Here is a 21375-nt window from a genome sequence, read left to right as displayed (position 1 = left end):
TGGCAAAACCCTTGTTGGCAATTACAGAGGTCAGAAGTTTCTTGTAGGTGGCCACCAGGTTTGCACACATCTCAGAAGGTTTTTTTTGTCCCACTCCTCTTTGCAGATCCTCTCCAAGTCAGTAAGATTTCGAGGCTGATGTGTAGCTACTCGAACCTTCAGCTCCCTCCACAGATTTTCGATGGGATTAAGGTCTGGAGACTGGCTAGGCCACTCCAGAACCTTAATGTGCTTCTTCTTGAGCCACTCTCCTTTGTTGCCATGGCCATGTGTTTTGGGTCATTGGCATGCTGGAATACCCATCCTTGACCCATTTTCAATGCCCTGGCTGAGGGAAGGAGGTGCTCTCCCAAGATTTGACGATACATGGTCCCGTCCATCGTCCCTTCGATGCGGTGAAGGTGTCCCGTCCCCTTAGCAGAAAAACACCCCCAAAGCATAATATGTTCCCCTCCATGTTTGACGGTGTGGATGGTGCTCTTGGGGTCGTAGGCAGCATTCCTCCTCCTCCAAACACGGCAAATTGAGTTGATGCCAAAGAGCTTGGTTTTGGTCTCATCTGACCACAACCCACTTCTCCTCTGGTTTATTCAGATGTGCATTGGCAAACTGCAGACGGGCCTGTACATGTGCTGTCTTGAGCAAGGGGACCTTGCAGGCTCTGCAAAATCTCAGTCCTTCACAGCATAGTGTGTGACCAACTGTTTTCATGGTGACTATGGTCCCAGCTGCCCTGAGATCATTGACAAGTTCCCCCCGTGTAGTTCTGGGCTGCTTCATCACTGGTCTCCTGATCATTGCAACTCCACGAGATGAGATCTTGCATGGAGCCCCAGACCAAGGGAGGTTGACAATTATTTTGTGTTTCTTCCATTTGCGAATTATTGCACCAGCTGTTGTCACTTTCTCACCAAGCTGCTTGGCAATAGTCTTGTAGCCCAGTCCAGCCTTGTGCAGGTCTACAATCTTGTCCCTGACATCCTCGGACAGCTCTTTGGTCTTGGTCATGGTGGCTAGTTTTGAATCTGCTGGATTGATTGCTTCTGTCTACAGGTGTCATTTGTACAGGTACTGTAACAAGCTGGGATTACAGGTAAGACCTCTTCTTTACAGCAGGTGCTTCTAATCTCAGCTCGTTACATACAGTGAAGATACCAGGTAGCCTGACATCTGGCTGGTTGATAGGGGATCAAATACTTCTTTCACTCATTATAATGCACATCAATCTCTGACTTTTGTCTTCTGGGTTTCTGGGGGCTTTCCTGTTGTTATTCTGTCTCTCACAGCTACAATAAACCTACCATTAAAGTTATGGACTGGTCCTTTCTTCGTCAGAGGGCAAACGGGCAAATTTAGCAGGGGATCAAATACTTTCCCCCCCTCACTGTATGTAGCAGTCATGGCAGCAGGTGTTTACTTTTAAAGAAGAACTTTTGAGTAGAAAAGTAGTAGTTGTGCCTGGTTCTTTTTATGCTGATCATTTTCCCTGTTGTATATCTTCCTGGCCTGTGTTGGTTTTGCCCTGCAAGGCTGCAAAGACATGTTTCTCTTTGTAAATATGCGTCTGGAATCTTGCAGAAGAAACTAGCTGGAAAGGAGTTTTACCAATCCAAACAAAGTGGAACCAAGGTATAGGTTCCAAAAAAGATCCTGATAAGAGTCTGTGTTCCCGTAGTAGGGAGTATTTTTTGTATCTTTGGTAATACGTAACAAACTGGAACCATCTACTTAAATACTGTGCATCTTATTTATATATCCGAAAGCTTCTGCCTCTTTTACCAGTAGCAGTAGTTTAATAATAATCCTTATGTCTTTTGTAGAATTATGCTTAATGTGCATGTAGCAGGAAGAATCATTGAATTGTCTTTATACTCCCTTCAAATAATCCCCTCTCTTCCAAAATAACTATATGTAGCTCCTTTGTCTGTGGGCTTAATCACAAAATTGGAATTGTTTTTCAGTGCTTCCAATGCCAATGTTGCTTTTAACGTACAATTTAACAAACTGCCAGATGCAATATTTCTTCAAACCTCCTTTTCAAAAATATGAATATTTGGATATGGTGATGACGGTAGTACATACCTGGAGGTTCCTGAATCATAATCTTGGGAAATGCCAAAGACAGTTTTCAATTTTAGATATCATATTAATTCTAAAACATCTCTTCTAGTGTAGTGTGTAGTGTTGTTAATGCCACATTGTACGTATTATCTCTTTGGGACTATCAGGACTGAAGTTCTTTGGCATTTGAGGGTGTGAAAAATGAATTCAGGATCTCTTACTGCTGTTGCCACTCTCTACTGTAAATCTACTCTCAGGGTATATGTATACAATGTTAATGTACTAGTTTTTAAAATCTGTGCTAGGTGTTTCACAAGCCTTGTTTAATCGCGCAGTCATGACACAATTAAGTGGCTCATTATTCTTGCTTTACCATTGAATGACAGAAACTGAAAAGTAGTGAGTATCCCCAAGCCAAATAATAAATCTTTAGCCAAGCAGGAATCTCAAAGATGGCATCCACTAACACACACTGCCCTTTGCACTGTGACTAAACACATTAAGGCTGCAATCCTACACTACTTCCTTCAGACTAGGCACAATTAATTAGTTATATAACTGAAGAAAGTGTATTTTAATCCTGCTCTTCATCCCCAAAAAAGACAAGTCTCCCAGAGCAGCTTACAAATCACCAAAGAAAGTCCCTGTCCTCTATCTTGCAATAAAATAAGACATTACACTGAAGGCAAGCCAATGATAACATCATCATCATTTTTTATTTATACCCCGCCCTCCCCAGCCAAGGCAGGGCTCAGAGCGGCTTAACCTGGATCACATGTGCCTGGAGCAATACTTTGGTAGTTTTCTGGCAAAAGGGGGCTAAGGAGGAGTCCCTCTGTTCATGGTGTTCATGGGGATATAATTGGTGATTAGGCAAGACTGTCCGTACGTGACTTAGAGCCTGGCAGCCTATTTGCAGATATAGCACATTTGTATAGAATGACTTATGTGAGGCTTGTGTGGTGGCCACTTGTAAGTGGAAGAAACCAGAGGCCCTGCAATGCTTCGGTACTTGTGGAATATTTCTGAAGGCCACGGTGACAGCATGGTACTAAAAATTGTAAATCACTCTTGACAATGGGTTATCTTTTCCTAAGCCACTTAAACTTGAGGGAGCGGGATTTTACTGTTCTGTGGCACGGACATTTATATGAATAGATTAAAAAGCCTCAGAATCTGCCCCAGGGCTAAAGTCAAAGCTAAGTCTGCTAGTCTGCAAAGGCCAGTAAAATCCTTTATCTTAAAGGAAAGCAGGATTCAGGCCTGGGATTTTGGGCTGACATTTGCCTCCAAAGCTAAATCTAGAAGAGGAAGGGGGGGCCTGGCCCTTCCAAAATAGACTTGTTATTTGCAAAAGGATCTAGATTGAGATAATGAAAGCAGCAAACCTATTTTAATTACACTCCTGGGTTACATGGCTGGCAGAGGTGTGCAACTGCTGTGCTTTGTCATTTAAGCACCATAGGCTCATTAAGAAATTAAAACAGTGGTGAGCCTTTCATACAGCAACGCTCCCTCTGGGGGTGCTTTAAATTTTCTGACTGTCTGCATAGTGATACGGATCATAAAAGTTCAGAGAATTACCTCAATAAGATGACAGCCTCGTCCATTTACACGGGAAATCCAATACTCCCTTTTTCCTCGGAGGCACTCATTGAAAATCCATGCACGGCTCATTTCTCTGGCCATTTAACAATGTGTCTCATGTTTGTCCTGATTAAGGGGAGGGGAGAGACACCCTGTCTTTGTAGCAGATATAACATGGAGGATGATATAATTGCAGTAAAGAGGCCCCAGAGCTTGCGGTAATAGGGTGGTTCATCTGATGTGTGCTGCCGTTGGAAAATAAGCCCTGTATGTATGTACTCGGGGGATAGTAAAGAGGCTTTCAAGGAGTACACTAGATGTAGTATGAAAGCTAATGAGGAACAGCAAAAGCATGGAGGAAAACCTGTTTCATACTTCTACGGCTTCCACTATACCCTGCCAGTTTTTCCTGTAGAAGAAGAAGAGTTTGGATTTGATATCCCGCCTTTCACTCCCCTTCAGGAGTCTCAAAGCGGCTAACATTCTCCTTTCCATTCCTTTCCCTTTCCCAGGAGCGGAGACGCGAACCTGGTTCCTCAGATTACGAGACTTCCGCTCTTAACCACACCACCACACTGGCTCCTGAAACGTATAAGTACTTTGAATAAGTTCCATCCTGCCTTTCCATTTTGCCCCGTCCTTTCCTTACCATACTTATATCTAGGCTACCTAAAAATAGGCAACGGCACGCAGGGTTGAGCATGCAGAACAGGGGTCGGCAACCTAAGGTCCATAGGACACAAGCAGCCCATGGGGGTTGTTTATCCGTCCCACGAGCCGCCCCCGAACTGACCCACCCACTCGGTGAATCCCCGCGCACTGCGCTAAACCAGCGCGGTGCAGGGACTCGCTTCCGTGGCACCAGAAATCGCGGACACGCACACTCACACATGCGACCCAGCCCACAGAGAGATCTCTGCTGGAGTGAACCAGCCCAGGTGAGGTCAACCTTCTCAACCCCTAATGCAGAAGAACCAGTGTGGTTCAAATGCAGTCCCGATTGGCTAGTGCCTCACCCCTGCCTCCTAAATGGCATCAGTAATACACTTTGTGGCAAGCAAAGAATGTTCTTAAGGCTGAAACTGGTGGAGGACTGTCCTAGTTCCAACTTCATCTTTCTTCTATACTCAGCCCAGTGTAGTGGTGAACCTTGGGGTCTCACACTTCAGCGGCGCCCTGTGGAGTGCCAAAATTCAGGGCCCCTCGCCTTCCATTCTACATCATAGTTGCAGCATAGTTAGTTTGGCTTAGTGTTACATCCCAACGTGGCCATAGTGGCACTGAAACAAATTATGTGCACAGATGTTTAGAATGGATATGTACCAATCTGGAATGTATCTAAAGGCTAGTGGTGTGCGGTCAGTGGACTTAGTCCCCTAAATGTCCCTGGTAAATTAGAGTATTAAAGCCTGTCACCTCCAAATCCCAAGAAGCTTCTGCCCGACTTAGGAAGGGAAGCATGATGTTCATGTGTGTGTCGCCTCCTCCCCCCATTGCCCTCGCAAGCTGGGGCCTCTGGCCCTAACTATTCCCCTATGAAAAAATTCACTGCACACCACTGCAGAAGACCATCTTAAATCAGGATTTTCTTTACACCATCCCATATGCTCTCATATAATCCAGTCACACATTACCCTCCAGTGTGGTGTAGTGGTTAAGAGCAGTAGTCTCGTAATCTGGTGAACTGGGTTCACGTCTCTGCTCTTCCACATGCAGCTGCTGGGTGACCTTGGGCCAGTCACACTTCTCTGAAGTCTCTCAGCCCCACTCACCTCACAGAGTGTTTGTTGTGGGGGGAGGAAGGGAAAGGAGAATGTTAGCCGCTTGGAGACTCCTTAAAGGGAGTGAAAGGCGGGATATCAAATCCAAACTCCTCCTCTTCTTCTTCTTCTTCTTCTTCTTCTTCTTCTCCATACATAAGAAAACACCAACACCCATGTTACCGTATGTCACAAGCGAAACATTGTGATGACATTAAACATTACAACAGAGTAAAATAGATAATTCTTCCCAAAATATGATGCAGGGACATGGTTCAGTTCCAAGAAAGGTATCCCATTGTATTGTTTAAATACAGGAGCGCTGTGGAAGTAAGCACATGAATGAGAGGTGGGAAGATTATTTAAATCTGGATACTGCCATCTTCTAAAATAGGTAGCCAGAGAACCAAGGACAGCTTTTTCACATAAGCACTGCTATCATTTAATATGTGATGGTCTCTCTCACAGTCTCTTTTTGTTTTCAATTATGCATAGTGCCATTCTATCAACTTTGTGGTGGTGCTCAGAGAATAAGCTCACTTCAGGCAAATAAGAGTTTCTTCAGCAAGCAAATAGTGTGCTATTTCCATGTGAAAGTATATGAGTGTCATGGCAGCCCAATTTCTATTCATGAGTAGTTTGTTGTTCAATATACCTCACGACTCGGCGATCATCTGCTAGGCATCTCTCCATTGTGCAAGGAAATAGAAAGCAAACAAAATCACTGCAAATGTCACTCCACCAAGAGCTAATAACTTTTCTCTGAAGACTTGTGTATGTACAGCACATCTGGCTGGGAGTACTGAATTGCCTCATATTAAAAAATATATCTCTGATTGATATTGTAAGGTCACTTCCCCCCACCCCAAAGTAACCTCACCCTGATTGACAATTCAATTGAAAAGTCTGCATATAGACCAGAAGTGTCACTTCAACTGTTGTTTTTCTGCCTGATCATTTTCTTTCTTTATCTGCCTCATTCTTTCTCGTGGTGATTTTCGTTTTTAAAAATGCACATTTCAAACAAGGAATATTCAAGAAAACACAAAATACACTACAAATAATAATACCACAATATAATGCACAAATATGAAATCCAAAGCCTAAAATTATGACCCAGATACATTTTTCTAAGTGAGTAGCTACATCTGCTGTCCTGAAGGAATCCCTGCTTCCACTTAAAATGTAAGTTTCTCCTAGGCATATTATCAGTTTTCCACAAGAAAGGAAGGAACTCAATAGAGCAGGCATGGCCAAACTTGGCCCTCCAGATGTTTTGGGACTACAAACCCCATCATTCTTTGCCACTGATCCTGTCAGCTAGGGATGGGAGTTGTGTTCCCAAAACATCTGGAGGGCCAAGTTTGGCCATGCCTGCAATACAGCAAAGACTGTACGCTTGCTGTTGAGTTATCTTTGGCTGATGGCTATTTTCTCCCCCTTTAATAGATTTCTTTCCCCCTGACATTGCAGGACCTGGGAAAGAAGTATGAGCCTATTTTGCAAACTAGGTTCGCCTTTCCCGAAGTGCAACTCTCATCTGAAGCTATGTATTGTCGTTTCTGTCTTTCAGGTTACCAGTCTGTCTTACCTAATCAACAACAAGGGTTCCAAGGACTCATGGGAATGCAACAGCCTCCCCAAAGTCAGAACCTAATGAATAATCAACAGGGAAATCAGGTGCAAGGCATGATGGTCCAATACCCCACCATGTCGTCGTATCAGGTACAAAGCATCTATATCGAATGTCTTCATTTTGGGCATGTGGATTGCTAAAATAAAGGCTACTTCCATTCCATAAGAAGTCCATGTGTGTCCCTACATCAAATTATTTGAAGCTGAAAATTTGGGAGTAAAAATCACCACCACCGTACAATTCCTTCAAGTAATAAATTGGAAATCCAATTGATCTGTATAATTTTTTCCTGTTGTTACAAGAGGAAATAACAGCAAAATTGACACAAAACATACACATAAAAACATGCTATTACAAATATTGAAATATGCTTAATAAAATTATTGTAGTACAGAACAAGAACTGTTTCTAAATCGTTTCACATTTGCCACTCAACTTAGTTCATTTAACTTTAACTTAACCAAATATTATCTTTTCTGAAAGTGGGAAAGCGGCAAAATACCTGCCCTTTACCCCTTGTTTAAAACTCTGGTTTAGAGCCCAATGAATCTAATTGTAATTTTCAAATGATGTGTAAAAAGTATTTGTTATTAGACTGGCGGCTTTAATACCAACATTTGAGGGCCATTTATCTTATCAGCCTGATTTCAAGCCATTCTGTCAACGCCACATTTCCATTCTGCGGTTTGACTGGGAGCTACAAAAGTTCATTCCATCAGATAAAACACCTTTCTTGCCCTTGTGCCACATTTGAGATACAGAACCACCAGCGCCGCCTCCTTTCATTTTTCATTGTATGGTGGGGAAAAAGAGCCCTGCTGTTAATAATGTCAATCTACACAAGCAGTAAAAAGACAAGGGCGTCGGGTAATGGAGGTTAGGCACCCTCCATTTAGGATCTGATATTTTTTATCATTTAAATGTCAGAAGAAGTCAGAACATGATTTAATTCTCTGGGCTCCGCATGTTTCCTGGACCCCTCTCAAGTTCAAAATAACGGAGACTGAGGTATTGAAAAGTAATTTGTTGATTCTGCATTTGAGAACTCCACTAAAACATAGCGGCGTGATATTCTGCTTTTACAGTTTTGCTTTGGTGTCACACTGCCAACAAAACAGCATCTCCTGGTCAAGCAATATCCCACCTCCCCAGACACTTGTTTCGGAAGTCAAAGGTGGAAAATATTGCGCAATCTGAGAAGTTGAACCTAAATGGTTCATTTGTGTCTATGCTAACACTCAGTAGGGTGAGGATCTTGTTTCCTGATCTCCTAAGCAATAAAATTCAAGACAAATCCATAAGTGCAGAACCATCACCTGTGTGACTCTCTCTCATCCAGTGAGAGAACTGCACCAATTCCATTTAGAACACACTACCAGTTCACTAGGGACGCGGGTAGTGCTGTGGGTTAAACCACAGAGCCTAGGACTTGCCGATCAGAAGGTCGGCGGTTCGAATCCCCGTGACGGGGTGAGCTCCTGTTGCTCGGTCCCTGCTCCTGCCAACCCAGCAGTTCGAAAGCACGTCAAAGTGCAAGTAGATAAATAGGTATCGCTCCAGCGGGAAGGTAAAAGGTGTTTCCGTGCGCTGCTCTGGTTCACCAGAAGCAGCTTAGTCATGCTGGCCACATGACCCAGAAGCTGTATGCCGGCTCCCTTGGCCAATAAAGCGAGATGAGTGCCGCAACCCCAGAGTCGGCCACGACTGGACCTAATGGTCAGGGGTCCCTTTACCAGATCACTAAACTGATGCCTAGTCCAGTATTCAGATTTTAAAGCCATTTTCTGAATGAATGAAAGTCTTTTCCACTTCAGTGAGGCTCTTCCAGAACTAATTAGTTCTGGAATGAGCTCTTATGCAAAGAGAACTGAGTTATTACAACTATACATACTGGACTACATTTTAATCAGCTCAGCTCAGCACTATATATAAATACACCTTCAGTTTCCTATCTCTTCTGCTTCCTTCTCCCTACCTGATAGCCCAAGCATACGGGAAACAATATGTTCACTTCTTAAATTCTTCAGCTATTGGTGAACTAGCGTGCACCCCAGTCTAAAGACCGGGCATTTCATAGAACTGGAACAGACATGAGTCAAAGGTGGAGACCAATTATGAAAGAAAACAAGACAGAAGGAAAGAAAGCTTGTTAGGAATTTTAGAGATGAGTATGAAGACCCTAAATTTACTTCTTGTCTTTTAGGTGCCAATGACCCAGGGTTCTCAAGGACTGCCACAACAGTCGTATCAACAGCCACTCCTGCTACCTAATCAATCAGGTCAAGGAACACTTACAGCCACTGGAATGCCTGTTTACTGTAATGTCATACCTCCTTCCCCACAGAATAATCTCCGATTGATTGCACAACACTGTCCTTCGAATAATGTTCCACCAGTTATCTCTGCCAACTGCAGGACAAACTGTGCGAATATTAGCAATGCTGGATGGCAGGTCAAGTACTGAAACTGTGAATTCTTAGTACCAATATATAAAAGGTAGCTGGGTTTTTTTGTTTTTTGTTTTTTAATGACAACTATCTCATGGCCTTCAAACGAAATGAGGAACACAACAAGAGTTATCAGTTGAGGGCATAGAGTCAGTGCTGCTGGAAATATGTAAAAACAACAACAAAATGTAATAAGTTGTTCTCGCTGGTTAATGGTGCATATTTTTGTCATGTCTGCTAGGTCTGCCTTTATAGCTTAGCTAGTGACATGAAATCATTGAGGTAAGATTTTTTCCTACCACTGAACACCACTGTGTAGATTATAATATCCCTAATTCAGATTAGTTTTGTACTTTGTGTTGAGTTTGTGAAGCGAAAAGTATTTAAAAAAATATAATAAAACCACATTGTACCAAAGTTGTAATGGACATTTAAAAGAAAAAAAAGCTGAATGGAAGGAATAATTTATATACACTATAGAGTTTTTTATGGATATCTACTGTATTGTAGTGTTAAATCACAATAAAGCTACTTGACCTCATGAAGAAAGGTCAGCTTTCTACTATCTGCTTGACTATTTATTTCATGCCTTTTCACTTAGGCTTCTTGACTAACTAGAAATGTGAACTATAGCTATCAGTAAAACACCTTGCTATTCTTTTGCTGATAAAACTACATTGATATGAGATTCAAAGGCAAATACAAATTCCTTTGTATTTTGAAACAAATGTACAGATCTTGCCAGTACTGCTTCTCATGTTGATTTTGAGAGAGACAGTCTTTGGGGATTTTGGAGAGAGATGCCTTTACCTGAAGAACTGATGAAATCTCATGCACAGGAGAAAAGTTGCTCAGTATTCTGCTTCTACTTCCCTTCCAGTCATGTCTAACCGTTCTGAGATATATCAATATGTTAGAAACCTCGTCGTCACACAAATCAGATTAGGTGGTAAAAGCTGTGCCTCAGTTTTATGCTGCAGGCAGGAGGGGTTCAAGTGAATGAATTTCCTCGATTTAAAAAGTGGGTGGGTGAGAGAAGGCAAGGTTATAATGATACCCTGAAATCACAGTTGAGAATTGGGGGTTCTCCATTCACACAGAGCAAGTATGAGGTCCAGTATCCCTGCCTGACATTTCACATGAACAGGCCAAATACCCAGAACCTGTTCCATAATCATCTTCAACATACATGGATTCCTCGGCAAACTGTACATTCAGGGTCCTCTGGAAGTAGAAAGTCTACAAACCACTGTGCTGTCTGATAGAAAACCTAATCCTACTGTGAGTGATGCTTGTTTCTATCAATGGGGGTGTGGGAAGAGGGACACTTGCTATGTCACCATGACAATTCAAGTGCCAAATGCAGAGCAAGGACTGTACTCCTGCCAAAGTAAACAGCACCACAGGGGGCGAGAAGAGAGAATGTGGTTGCAAGTACAGTGGTGCCTCGCAAGACAAAAAGAATCCGTTCTGTGATTCTCTTCGTCTAGTGGTTTTTTCGTCTTGCGAATCAAGCCCATTGACGGATTAGCGGATTAGCGCTATTAGCGGCTTTTAGTGGCTTATCGGATCAGCAGATAAGCGGCTTAGCGGCTTAGAAAAGGGGGGGAGGGGAAAAAACCCGCAGGAACTCGCAAGACATTTTCATCTTGCAAAGCAAGCCCATAGGAGATTAGTTTTGGGAAGCACCTCCAAAACGGAAAACTCTTTCGTCTAGCGAGTTTTCCGTCTTGCGAGGCATTTGTCTTGCGGGGCACAACTGTACACATATTCCTTCTGCAACGTCACATTGTCTGCCTCAACTCTCAAGCAAAGAGGTACACTACTTTGAAAGAAAAAGAGCTATTGAGATTACTTCACAAACACACCATTTTGTAAAAGGATATGTGATTGGGGAGGTGTTCGTTAAAGCTAAAGTAAGAAGCTTGGGGTTTGGATAGGGGCAAGTCCCGACTAGTTCCCTACTCTGTCATGAAACTCTGCGGCTTGGCCTTTGGCATAGGGTTTCCATGAAGGTGAGAATGTATATATGCGTACTCTGAAGTCGGCCCCATTGAATTTATTGTAGGTTATTCCCAGGTATACAGGGCCAGCCCAATACGTTCTCCTGCTTGAGACAGAATTACAAAAGGCACTTTCCACCCCAAATAAAGCTGGCTAGTTTGGCACCTCATAAAATCGCATGGTGCATCTGCCCCAGCAGCAACAAACATGTCTCTCCCATATTGGTCTCTATAGCCACTGCTACCAAACTTTGCAACAGTTTGACTTCATCCTCCATAGGCACACTCCTGCACTGCCTCCCGAGATAGATGGATGCCAAGAACAACAACATACAGTCGTACTTTGGGTTAAGAACTTAATTTGTTCTGGAGGTCTGTTCTTAACCTGAAGCACCACTTTAGCTAATGGGGCCTCCTGCTGCTGCCGTGCTGCCGGAGCCCGATTTCTGTTCTCATCCTGAAGCAAAGTTCTTAACCTGAAGCACTATTTCTGGGTTAGCAGAGTCTGCAACCTGAAGCGTATGTAACCTGAAGCGTATGTAACCTGAGGTATCACTGTACCCTTCAACATTCCTCAGCTGAAAACAGGTGTCATGAGCGAGGAATCAGCTTCACCTGCTGAGCAGCAGCCTGAAGGAGCAGACGGCAGAGAGACTCCCCCTGCTACTGATCAGCCTTCTTGCTCCTGATGTGAAGCAGCTGGTTCCAGTTTTCTTAAGCCTCAGTCAGTTGCTGGAAACAACATTTGTCGTTCCTCGCCAGACTGTGCTGCTCATGACCTTGGACTCTCGGCTTTCTTGACCCCTGGACTGTCTGACTATGTGAACTGAGATATTCCTCACCTTGGGACTGGACTGAACCTTCCATACAGGTTCTGCCTTCAGGCAAGTAACCCCCCCCCCCAAAAAAAAAAACAACCTTGGCTGGTTGCACACCCGTGAGGGTGATGAATTGAAGACAGTGTTTCGGACACAATATGGGCACTTTGAGTACACTGGAATGCCCTTCGGCTTGACCAATGCGCCCACAGGCGGACCCACAGTCTTCGGTGCTCTTCTCCTGTAGGTACTACTCCTGAAAACTTCAACCAGCAGAGCGGAATTATGGCATTTGGGACAAAAAACAATTGGCTATTAACATGGCCTTTGAGACATGGCGTCATTTGTTGCAAGGGACCCATTATCCAGCTGAAGTTCAGACAGACCATGGGAACCTAGAACATCGCCAGTCAGCCAAGTACCTGAGTCACCACCAGACCCACTAGTCCCAGTTCTTCCTCTTCAATTTTAATGTCACCTATATTTCCAGAAGCTAGAAACAGCGAAGCTGGAGTATGAGCGGTCTGATGATGCATTACATACGGTCACAATCTTGCCTCCTGTCATCTTTGCTATGGGCCAGCTTCATGGAAACTTTCTGTGGGAGCTGCGGGAGGAGCAACAGCAGGACGCCTATGTGCAGCACCAGCGGCAAGAAATGTCTGACCGGACTGGACACACGCCTCACTATTGGACGGCGCACCAGGACCTGTTGCAGTTTTGGAACCGTTATTATGTGCTTCCTGGTCCACTGTGGGGAACTGTTTTGCGGTTATGCCATGACAGTCTTCCGGCAGGGTACTTCAGATGCTTCAAAACTCTTCTTTTGGTGGCCTCATCTTTGGGTTGAGGTGGAGCAATATGTGGCCTACTGCCCTGTCTCTGTCAGGCTAAAGACATCCCTGGCAAACCGGCAGGACATCTTCTACCTTTACCAATACCTAAACGGCCCTGGTAGACCATTTCCCTGGACTTTATCATGGACCTGCCTCAATCTCAAGGTGTGACTACCATTTTGGTAGTGGTGGATACCTTGACCAAGATGGTGCATTTTGTCCCTAGCACTGGCCTCCCCTTGACCCAAGAAACTGCCAACCTCTTTTTGAGGGAGGTGCTTCACTTGCACGGCCTGCCGCAGCGTCGCGTGTCCAATAGAGGACCACAATTAACACTGCACTTTTGGTGGGTCCTTCTGAAGGGTTGGGGGATGTAGCTCCATCTCTCCTCTGCCTACCACCCTCAATCGGATGGGCAAACAGAGCACATAAATGAGATCCTGGAACAGTATCTGCAGTGCTTTGTCAACTTCCATCAGGACAACTGGATCTCGCTCCTGGTGGCTGAATTCTCTTGTAACAATGCTCTCCACACTTTGACATTCCTGTCCCCATTCTTTGCCAACTATGGGTTCCACCCCTGCTTCTTCTCCCTGCCATCATCTCCTTCCACACTTCGGTGGCAGATCAGTTTTTGCAGGAGCTGCAGGCCATCCACCAGGTTCTTTGCGAGCAGTTCCAATGGGCAATGGACGTTTACATGCATTTCACTGACCAACATCAGCAGCAGAAGAAGAAGAGAAGAGTTTGGATTTGATATCCCGCCTTTCACTCCCCTTCAGGAGTCTCAAAGTGGCTAACAGTCTCCTTTCCCTTCCTCCCCCACAACAAACACTCTGTGAGGTGAGTGGGGCTGAGAGACTTCACAGAAGTGTGACTAGCCCAAGGTCACCCAGCAGCTGTATGTGGAGCAGCGGAGACGCGAACCCGGTTTCCCAGATTACGTGACTACTGCTCTTAACCACTACACCACACTGGCTCTCCCTGGCTTGGTCTGGCTCTCCACCCAGCATCTGCCCCTCCAGAACCCTTCATGGAAACTGGGGCCCCGGTTCCTCGGTCCCTTTCCTGTGGAGGTTGTGATCAACCAGATGGCCTACCTGGACAAGCTCCCAGCTTCCTACAAGGTACATTTGGTTTTCCACCACGCCTTGCTCATCCCTATAGCCCCTCCCACTATGCACCAACCGGATGCTCCCCCTCCGTGGCCCATCCTGGTGGAAGGGGGACCAGAATTTGAAGTGGCACAAATTTTGGACTCCCGTCAATGGCGACAGCGCTTCCAGTATTTGGAAGACTCAAAGGGCTATGGCCCTGAGGAACACTCATGGGAAGATGCCTTGCATGTCCCCAGTTGGTCCAGCAGTTCCACCATTGGTAACCCCATAAGCTGGCACCCAGCCAGTGGGTTGGGGGTGCCTTGGGGTGGGGGATAGTGTCATGGGCCACGAATCAGCTTCACTTGCTGAGCAGCAGCCTGAAGGAATCAGAGTCAGGGTGACTCCCCCTGCTCCTGATGTGAAGCAGCTGCATCCAGCTTTCTTAAGCAGGGTTTCCAGCCTCAGTCAGTTGCTGGATACAACGTTTGTCATTCCTGGCCAGACCTTGCTGCTTTTTGCTTCTCGTGACTCTCAGCTTTCTGACCCTCTTTACCCCACATCACCACCACCCCGAGCATTTCCTATCAGAAAAAGGGTGAGTGGCACCACCACACCAACAGGACAGAGCGCACGCACCTTCCACTGTCCAGAGAAAACCCCTTAATCCCAATTTTATTTTATTCTTTGGTAAAATTACAAAAAGACAAGCGCACACAAATTTTAGAAAGGGGGAAGATTAGACGCAAATGCACAATTATTATTTTTAATTGCGCTCTGTGCGCCCTTTCTTCCTGCCTTGGACCTCAGTGGCAGCAGCCTTCCCTCCTCCTCACCCAATCTCCGGCAACTGTGATGAGCTGCCCAAGGGAGGCAGCCAGCAGCAGTGGCCATGGAGAGGCAAGAGGATGCTCCCTCACAGCCACAGCAGTCGTCTCTCAGGATAAGTGCCGCCTCATCCTCCCCCCTGAGCTCAACGGCAGCAACCCTGGCAGAGGAAATAGGGACATTCCATGATCAAATCCGAAGCCAGAACGGCTTTCGTAATTCCATAACTGTCCCTGGAAAATCAAGACACTTGGAGGGTGTGGCGATGACACAGAGTCCCCGGACGTTTCACCATCTATTGATCCCTGTGCCACCACTTTATTTCTCGCTGCCACCACCCAGGCCCTACCTGGTACAATACTGAGTCCAGTCAGGGTTAAATTGCAACATAAACTTCTGTTTGTTTATTGCAGTTTAACAAGTGTGTGGCTTCATAAACGGTATCAGTCCATTACAATCATGGGGTGCCTATCCAGACCTATAACTTCCACTACCTGCTCTCACTCACTAAACCACCTCTCAGATATTTACTTGTCTTCCTAGCCCCTAACTGTTCCTGACTCAGCTTATTTCACTACACTAACTCAACCTACCCACAAACTCTATCCTAATCCACTCCCACTCCAACCAACCATCCAACTCCCAACGAACTCCTCCTTTTGCCCCTCCCAGAGCTGGTTTTATAGTCCCTCTGACTCCACCCCCCTGGGTCCTGATTGGGTAACTTGTTTAACTATTTCACCTCCAGCACTCTCATATGTTAATGTCACAGAGGGTATGCAACAAATCCCAGTAGTCTCCCTCCCAGCACTTTCAGGAAACGCTTCTTTGTTAGGAGTGTGCCTAGAAGGGGTGCTTAACATTTTCTCCACCCACCAATTCTTAGCCCTAAATTGCTCTGTGCTACACACACACACACACACACACACACACACACACACACACAGCTTCAAACACATACATTTGAAACTGCTAGGGAGGAGCTGCTTGAGGATGGAGGAACTAGGAGCACAGAAACAATATACAGTGGTGCCCCGCAAGACGAATGCCTCGCAAGACGGAAAACTCGCTAGACGAAAGAGTTTTCCGTTTTGGAGGTGCTTCGCAAAACGAATCTCCTATGGGCTTGCTTCGCAAGACGAAAATGTCTTGCGAGTTCCTGCGGGGGGTTTTTCCTTCCCCCCCTTTTTCTAAGCCGCTAAGCCGCTTATCAGCTGATCCGATAAGCCGATAAGCCGCTAAAAGCTGCTAATAGCGCTAATCTGCTAATCCGTCAATGGGCTTGCTTCGCAAGACGAAAAAACCGCTAGACGAAGAGAATCACAGAACGGATTCTTTTCGTCTTGCGAGGCACCACTGTACAGGAAAATGATTAAGCCTAGACATCCCTCCCCTGCTGCAAATATCCTCCTTCCAGTTTTGTGTGTAAAAAAGGCTCCCCAGGCTCCCATTACACATGTTTGCATGTAATGTGTAGTTTGGGCCTAATTAGAAAGCAACCTGGTATTTTCCTCATATTTCCACACAAGGAGATTATTATGCAGTGTTCTCCTTTCTTACTTAAATTTTTTGCAGAACACATACGAAACTTTAATCAAGATTTGTTAACTAATTTTCACAGCCATGCCTATGTCTGTTCAGTCTCTAAGGGCCAAACCTATTTTTATGTTGGACCAAGTATCAAATTGCACTTGCTGAGAAGAGGTGGAGGGGAATGGAGGAAGAGAGAGAGAATCTCTTGGGAGCTTAAAAAAATGGAGGTGGAAATGACCCCTTTAAAACTGCAAAGCCAGCATAAAACCCTCTACTCCAGGCAATAAAAGGGCAATAAAAGCTAAGGGCAATGCAATAACAAAGTATAAATAATCCACACTGAACTGTACTAAAGAAGTCTCCGGAGACCCACTTAAAAAAGACCCTTTCTGTTATGGTTCTTCCCCTCAGGATATTTGGCATGGTCAAAAGTCACCAAAAATTGTATTATTGCTTCTTTGCTTTGCTTTTTTAAAATGCAGAATGAATTGCAACAGCCATAAAACAGGCAGAACTTGCTACTTTGGCTTGCAGTATTTCCATGATGGTAGTCTCGTGGGAGAGATTTGAGTAAGCGACATAGGCAATTTGAAAACCTATTGACTCACATTTTCATTAGGCTGATCCAGTTTGAGAGGGCAGAGGTTGCTTTTGATATTTTCTCACTCTTGTTGATCTAACTACATGTAATCATTTTTCCAGAGCTCCTGTTTGTTTGTTTGTTTCTGGTTTCTGATTTGATCCCGGAATATCCCACTGTTCCTTAGGACATCCCTACTTTCATTGGAGAAATGTTGAAGGGTATGGAGTTTTCTGATCCCCAATCAGTCAGAAAGCAATCCTGTATAGGGAAGTTGTTGGGGTTTTTAATGTTTAATGTTTTATTATGTTTTTATATACAGTGGTGCCCCGCAAGACGAATGCCTTGCAAGACTGAAAACTCACTAGACAAAAGAGTTTTCCGTTTTGGAGGTGCTTCGCAAAACGAATCTCCTATGGGCTTGCTTCGCAAGACGAAAATGTATTGCGAGTTCCTGCGGGTTTTTTTTTCTCCCCCCCCCCCTTTTCTAAGCTGCTAAGCCGCTTATCAGCTGATCCGATAAGACGCTAATAGCGCTAATCCGTCAATGGGCTTGCTTCGCAAGACGAAAAAACCGCTAGACGAAGAGAATCACAGAATGGATTCTTTTCATCTTGCGAGGCACCACTGTATGTTGGAAGCTGCCCAGAGCAGCTGGGGCAACCAGTAAGATGTGTGGGGTATAAATAGTAAAATTATCATTGTAGAATGGGGACGTCCCTATTTTCATCCGAGAAATGTTGGCGGGTATGTGACTGATGAAGGAAGGGAAGACCTTTGAGGGTGGAAGGCTGGGAAGAAATGGAAATGGCCAGGTGAGAGCTGGGAGGGTCCATGCCCTTTTGTGTGAGAATAGGGTTAAAATCTACCCCTGATAGAGGGCTCTTTAATGTATTTTATTTTTCTCTGTCTGTCTTTTCCCTCCTATTTTCTTTCTTCGTTCTCTTCCTCCCTCTCTCTCTCATTTTTTCTTCTCTGCTTTTATCTAGTTTAGTTTAGTTTTTATTCTATTGTATGTTGAAAACTTTCAATAAAATCTCAGGCTCTCCAAGTGTCCCTCTTTTCCAGGGACAGTCCCAGATTTACAGAAGCTGTCCCAGTTTCTGATTTGATCCCATAATGTTCTGCTTTTCCTTAGGGTGTCCCTATTTTCATCAGAGAAATGTTGGAGGGTATGGCAGAACGTCCCTATTTTCATTGCTCATAGAGTTACATGACTCCTTAGCCAAGGAGACGAGTAACTATGCAACCTTTAGAAGACATCTGAAGGCAGCCCTGTAGTGGGAAGGTTTTTTAATGTTAAATGTTTGATTATGTTTTTATATATTCTGCTAGCCACCCAGAGCAGCTGCAGCAACCCAGTCACAGAGGTGGGGTATAAATAAAGTTAGTAGTAGTAGTATTGAATAGGACATCCCTACTTTCATAGGAGAAACGTTGGAGGGTATGGGATGGCTGAACCATTGCCACATAGATAGGGTGATGAAGTTGCAATGGGCAAGTCAAAGCCCACAAGTTGTTCTTCCTAAACTGCCTCCGTCCAGTATACCTGGACACTGAGGTCCAGTGCCTAGCACCTTCTGGCGGTTCCCTCGCTGCGAGAAGCCAAGTTACAGGGAACCAGGCAGAGGACCTTCTCGGTAGTGGCACCCGCCCTGTGGAACGCCCTCCCACCAGATGTTGAAGAGAAAAACAACTACCAGACTTTTAGAAGACATCTGAAGACAGCCCTCTTTAGGGAATCTTTTAATGTTTAACAGACCATTGTATTTTAATATTTTGTTGGAAGCCACCAAGAGTTGCTGGGGAAACCCAGCCAGATGGGTGGGATATAAATAAGAATAATAATTATTCCTGTGATAACACTCTCCAAGTCAGGTGGTTTAAAGCAGCCGTAATTTTTGTACCAGAACTTTGCATGTGATGTCCTGGCTCTTAACTAGACTACTGTAGTACACATTACATTAGGCTTGAAAATGATTTAAGAACTGCTGGCACAGAACATAGCAGCAATGCCAAATTTAGGTAGTTCCCCACACACAGGGCACCGAGCTCAGAAGACGCAAATTTGAGAATATCCATTTGAGGGTGTCAAATGTTCGGCTTTCACAGGGCACCATATTACAAGAGATTACCAAAATCTGCCTCTGACGGCAGCACACGTCTTGGCAAGTGCGGGCAGGAGAAGGCATCGGGGGACCAGCCAAGATACAAGGCAGAGCAATAAGAGACAGAAGAGCAGCTGTGACAAAACATTAGCATTGGTGTGTCAGCAATGTGCTTTCGTCACAGTGAAACTGCTGGCCAGACAGGACAGATAATGTGAGCACACATACGAGAGGCACGATTGCCCAGAGTAGGGCAAAGACTGTGGCAGCAAAGCCCAACAATCCCAAATCTGGAGTCCATAATCTAAAATAATATTCCAGTCAGGAGGACAGGAATGGCACTTGGCACTGTCAGCTAAGCTTATAAACGATGACGTAAGGGAGATGGCATTCTTTCCCGATCACCCTCTCCAAACATAGTTTCTGTGTCGCCTCCAGCCAAAGCCCCATAAACAATGTTGGGTGAGAGTTTTACTCAGAGTACAGCCATTGAAATTAATGGACCTAACTTTAGTCAAGCGCATTAATTTCAGTGGGTCAACTCTGAGTAAAACAGTCGAACATCACCTTTCAGCTTCCCAAGTTTGTCTCCACCTGGCTGTTATAGACAACTCTTTCTACAGTACAGTGGTACCTCTGGATGCGAACGGGATCCATTCCGGAGCCCCGTTCACCTCCTGAGCAGAACGCAACCTGCGTCTGCGCATGCACATGATGTCATTTTGAGTGTCTGCCCATGCGGGAGCGACAAAACCCAGAAGTAACCCATTCCGTTACTTCCAGGTCACCTTGGATCGCAACCCAAAAACGCTCAACCTGAAGCAACTTCAACCCAAGGTATGACTGTAGTAGATTTATCGTCCATGTGACTGAGCATGCATCCCATTTCAGGGGGCCCTATCCACTCACCTAAACGAACGCGACGGAGTGTTTTCCGTTTCTAATAAATTATGCACATAGAAAGATAAAAAGAAAACACTTCTCTTCATCCAAAAATGAACATCATTTAAAGAAACAAAATGAAAGAAAATTTAGTCATAGAAATTATAAATATTTTCTTCAACATTTCTACCACACACAAATTGTTTGTAGTCACATCTCTGAGGTAATGATATATATACTCAGGGACTCGCCAACCACACGGAGCCCCGCTTCTACATTTACTACAGGTACCTCCAAATCTGCCACCGTCTACGTTGCACAATCTTCTGTTAAGTTCTTCTGATATTAGATTTCCAAAGAACTACCGCTTTTGTTAAAAACACATATTGCCCCAATCCCCCTGACAAACCCACTTATCCAGAATCCACCATTGATGGAAAAGCTCAATGCACATAAATCAGTTCACGTGTGGGACACTGTCTCACACTTAAGGCACTTCCCCACAGTCAGCAAATGCATAACCAGTGGAGAATGTGTCCATCAGGCATACCCACAACTTCCACACAGCCCACTCACACATGCTTTTAATGTGCTGAGAGGCCATTTTTGGACAAGAAGCAGCTCTAGTCAAGGGCTAGGGAACCTGTGGGCCATCGCCACTGACCATTTGGCTGTGTTGGGTGGAGCTTATGGGAGCATCTGTTCCCCATGCATGCTCTTGTCTAGGAGAGCAGTCACTAAGGCTTGGTTCACACATGCATGCTCCTGGCAGGATGCCTAACTGCAACATCAAATGATGACTGACATGTGTGAATGACCTATCACAGATCTAGCACCCCACTCAAACCTTTGAAGGTATCCAAAATTACCTCAAACAGAATGCTTCCAGCTTTAGATTAGATAGATGGAGGATCCAAAGGTCGTTAGTAACAGTCAATTTGGCTCACACATGTCACTTTAGGTGATGTGTAATGAAGTACTATATATGACATGATATATTGGTGAAAGTCTCAGATTATGCCACCAGACTGAGAGATTCCAGAAATATATATTTCGTAAGTCTAAGAATGACCAAAAATATGAGTCTCCTTAACACACCTGACTCATAGGCCTAGCTGGTATCTGGGACTCAGAAAATGTCATTTACTGTCAGTGACTGACTCAACAGATGTACATTCCTGTCAGTCACTTTTTTGTTT

At 44.7% G+C, this 21375-nt stretch overlaps 2 protein-coding genes across 33 annotated transcripts in view; one reads left to right on the top strand and one right to left on the bottom strand.

Moving 5' to 3' along the window:
* The window catches only part of ARPP21 (cAMP regulated phosphoprotein 21), a 241559-nt gene extending 231503 nt beyond the window's left edge, over positions 1 to 10056 (top strand). For all 21 annotated transcript variants that reach the window (XM_082192791.1, XM_082192792.1, XM_082192793.1 and 18 more), the window contains 2 exons: positions 6982 to 7133; positions 9248 to 10056. In XM_082192791.1, the coding sequence (XP_082048917.1) occupies positions 6982 to 7133; positions 9248 to 9508 (413 nt within the window). In that variant the 3' untranslated portion in view covers positions 9509 to 10056. The remainder of the gene's footprint in view (positions 1 to 6981; positions 7134 to 9247) is intronic.
* The window catches only part of LOC309515241 (uncharacterized protein), an 88984-nt gene that overhangs the window by 24686 nt on the left and 42923 nt on the right, over positions 1 to 21375 (bottom strand). For 6 of the 12 annotated variants that reach the window (XR_014212348.1, XR_014212349.1, XM_082192948.1 and 3 more), the window contains exon 3: positions 10302 to 10386. The exons of 5 other annotated variants lie outside the window; for them this stretch is intronic. Coding sequence is in view for 5 of the 7 variants with exons in the window: in XM_082192948.1 (XP_082049074.1) it covers positions 10302 to 10324 (23 nt within the window). In the remaining 2 variants the exon portion in view is untranslated. Of the gene's footprint in view, positions 1 to 10301; positions 10387 to 10548; positions 10913 to 21375 lie in introns of those variants that run through there. One more of the 12 variants, XM_082192947.1, reaches the window with a different exon arrangement.

This window comes from Podarcis vaucheri (assembly GCF_965113315.1).
Source record: "Podarcis vaucheri genome assembly, chromosome: 12".
NCBI classification, from domain to species: Eukaryota; Metazoa; Chordata; class Lepidosauria; order Squamata; family Lacertidae; genus Podarcis; species Podarcis vaucheri.
Note: the sequence above shows the minus strand (reverse complement) of the source record. Positions and strands in the feature narration are given on the sequence as shown.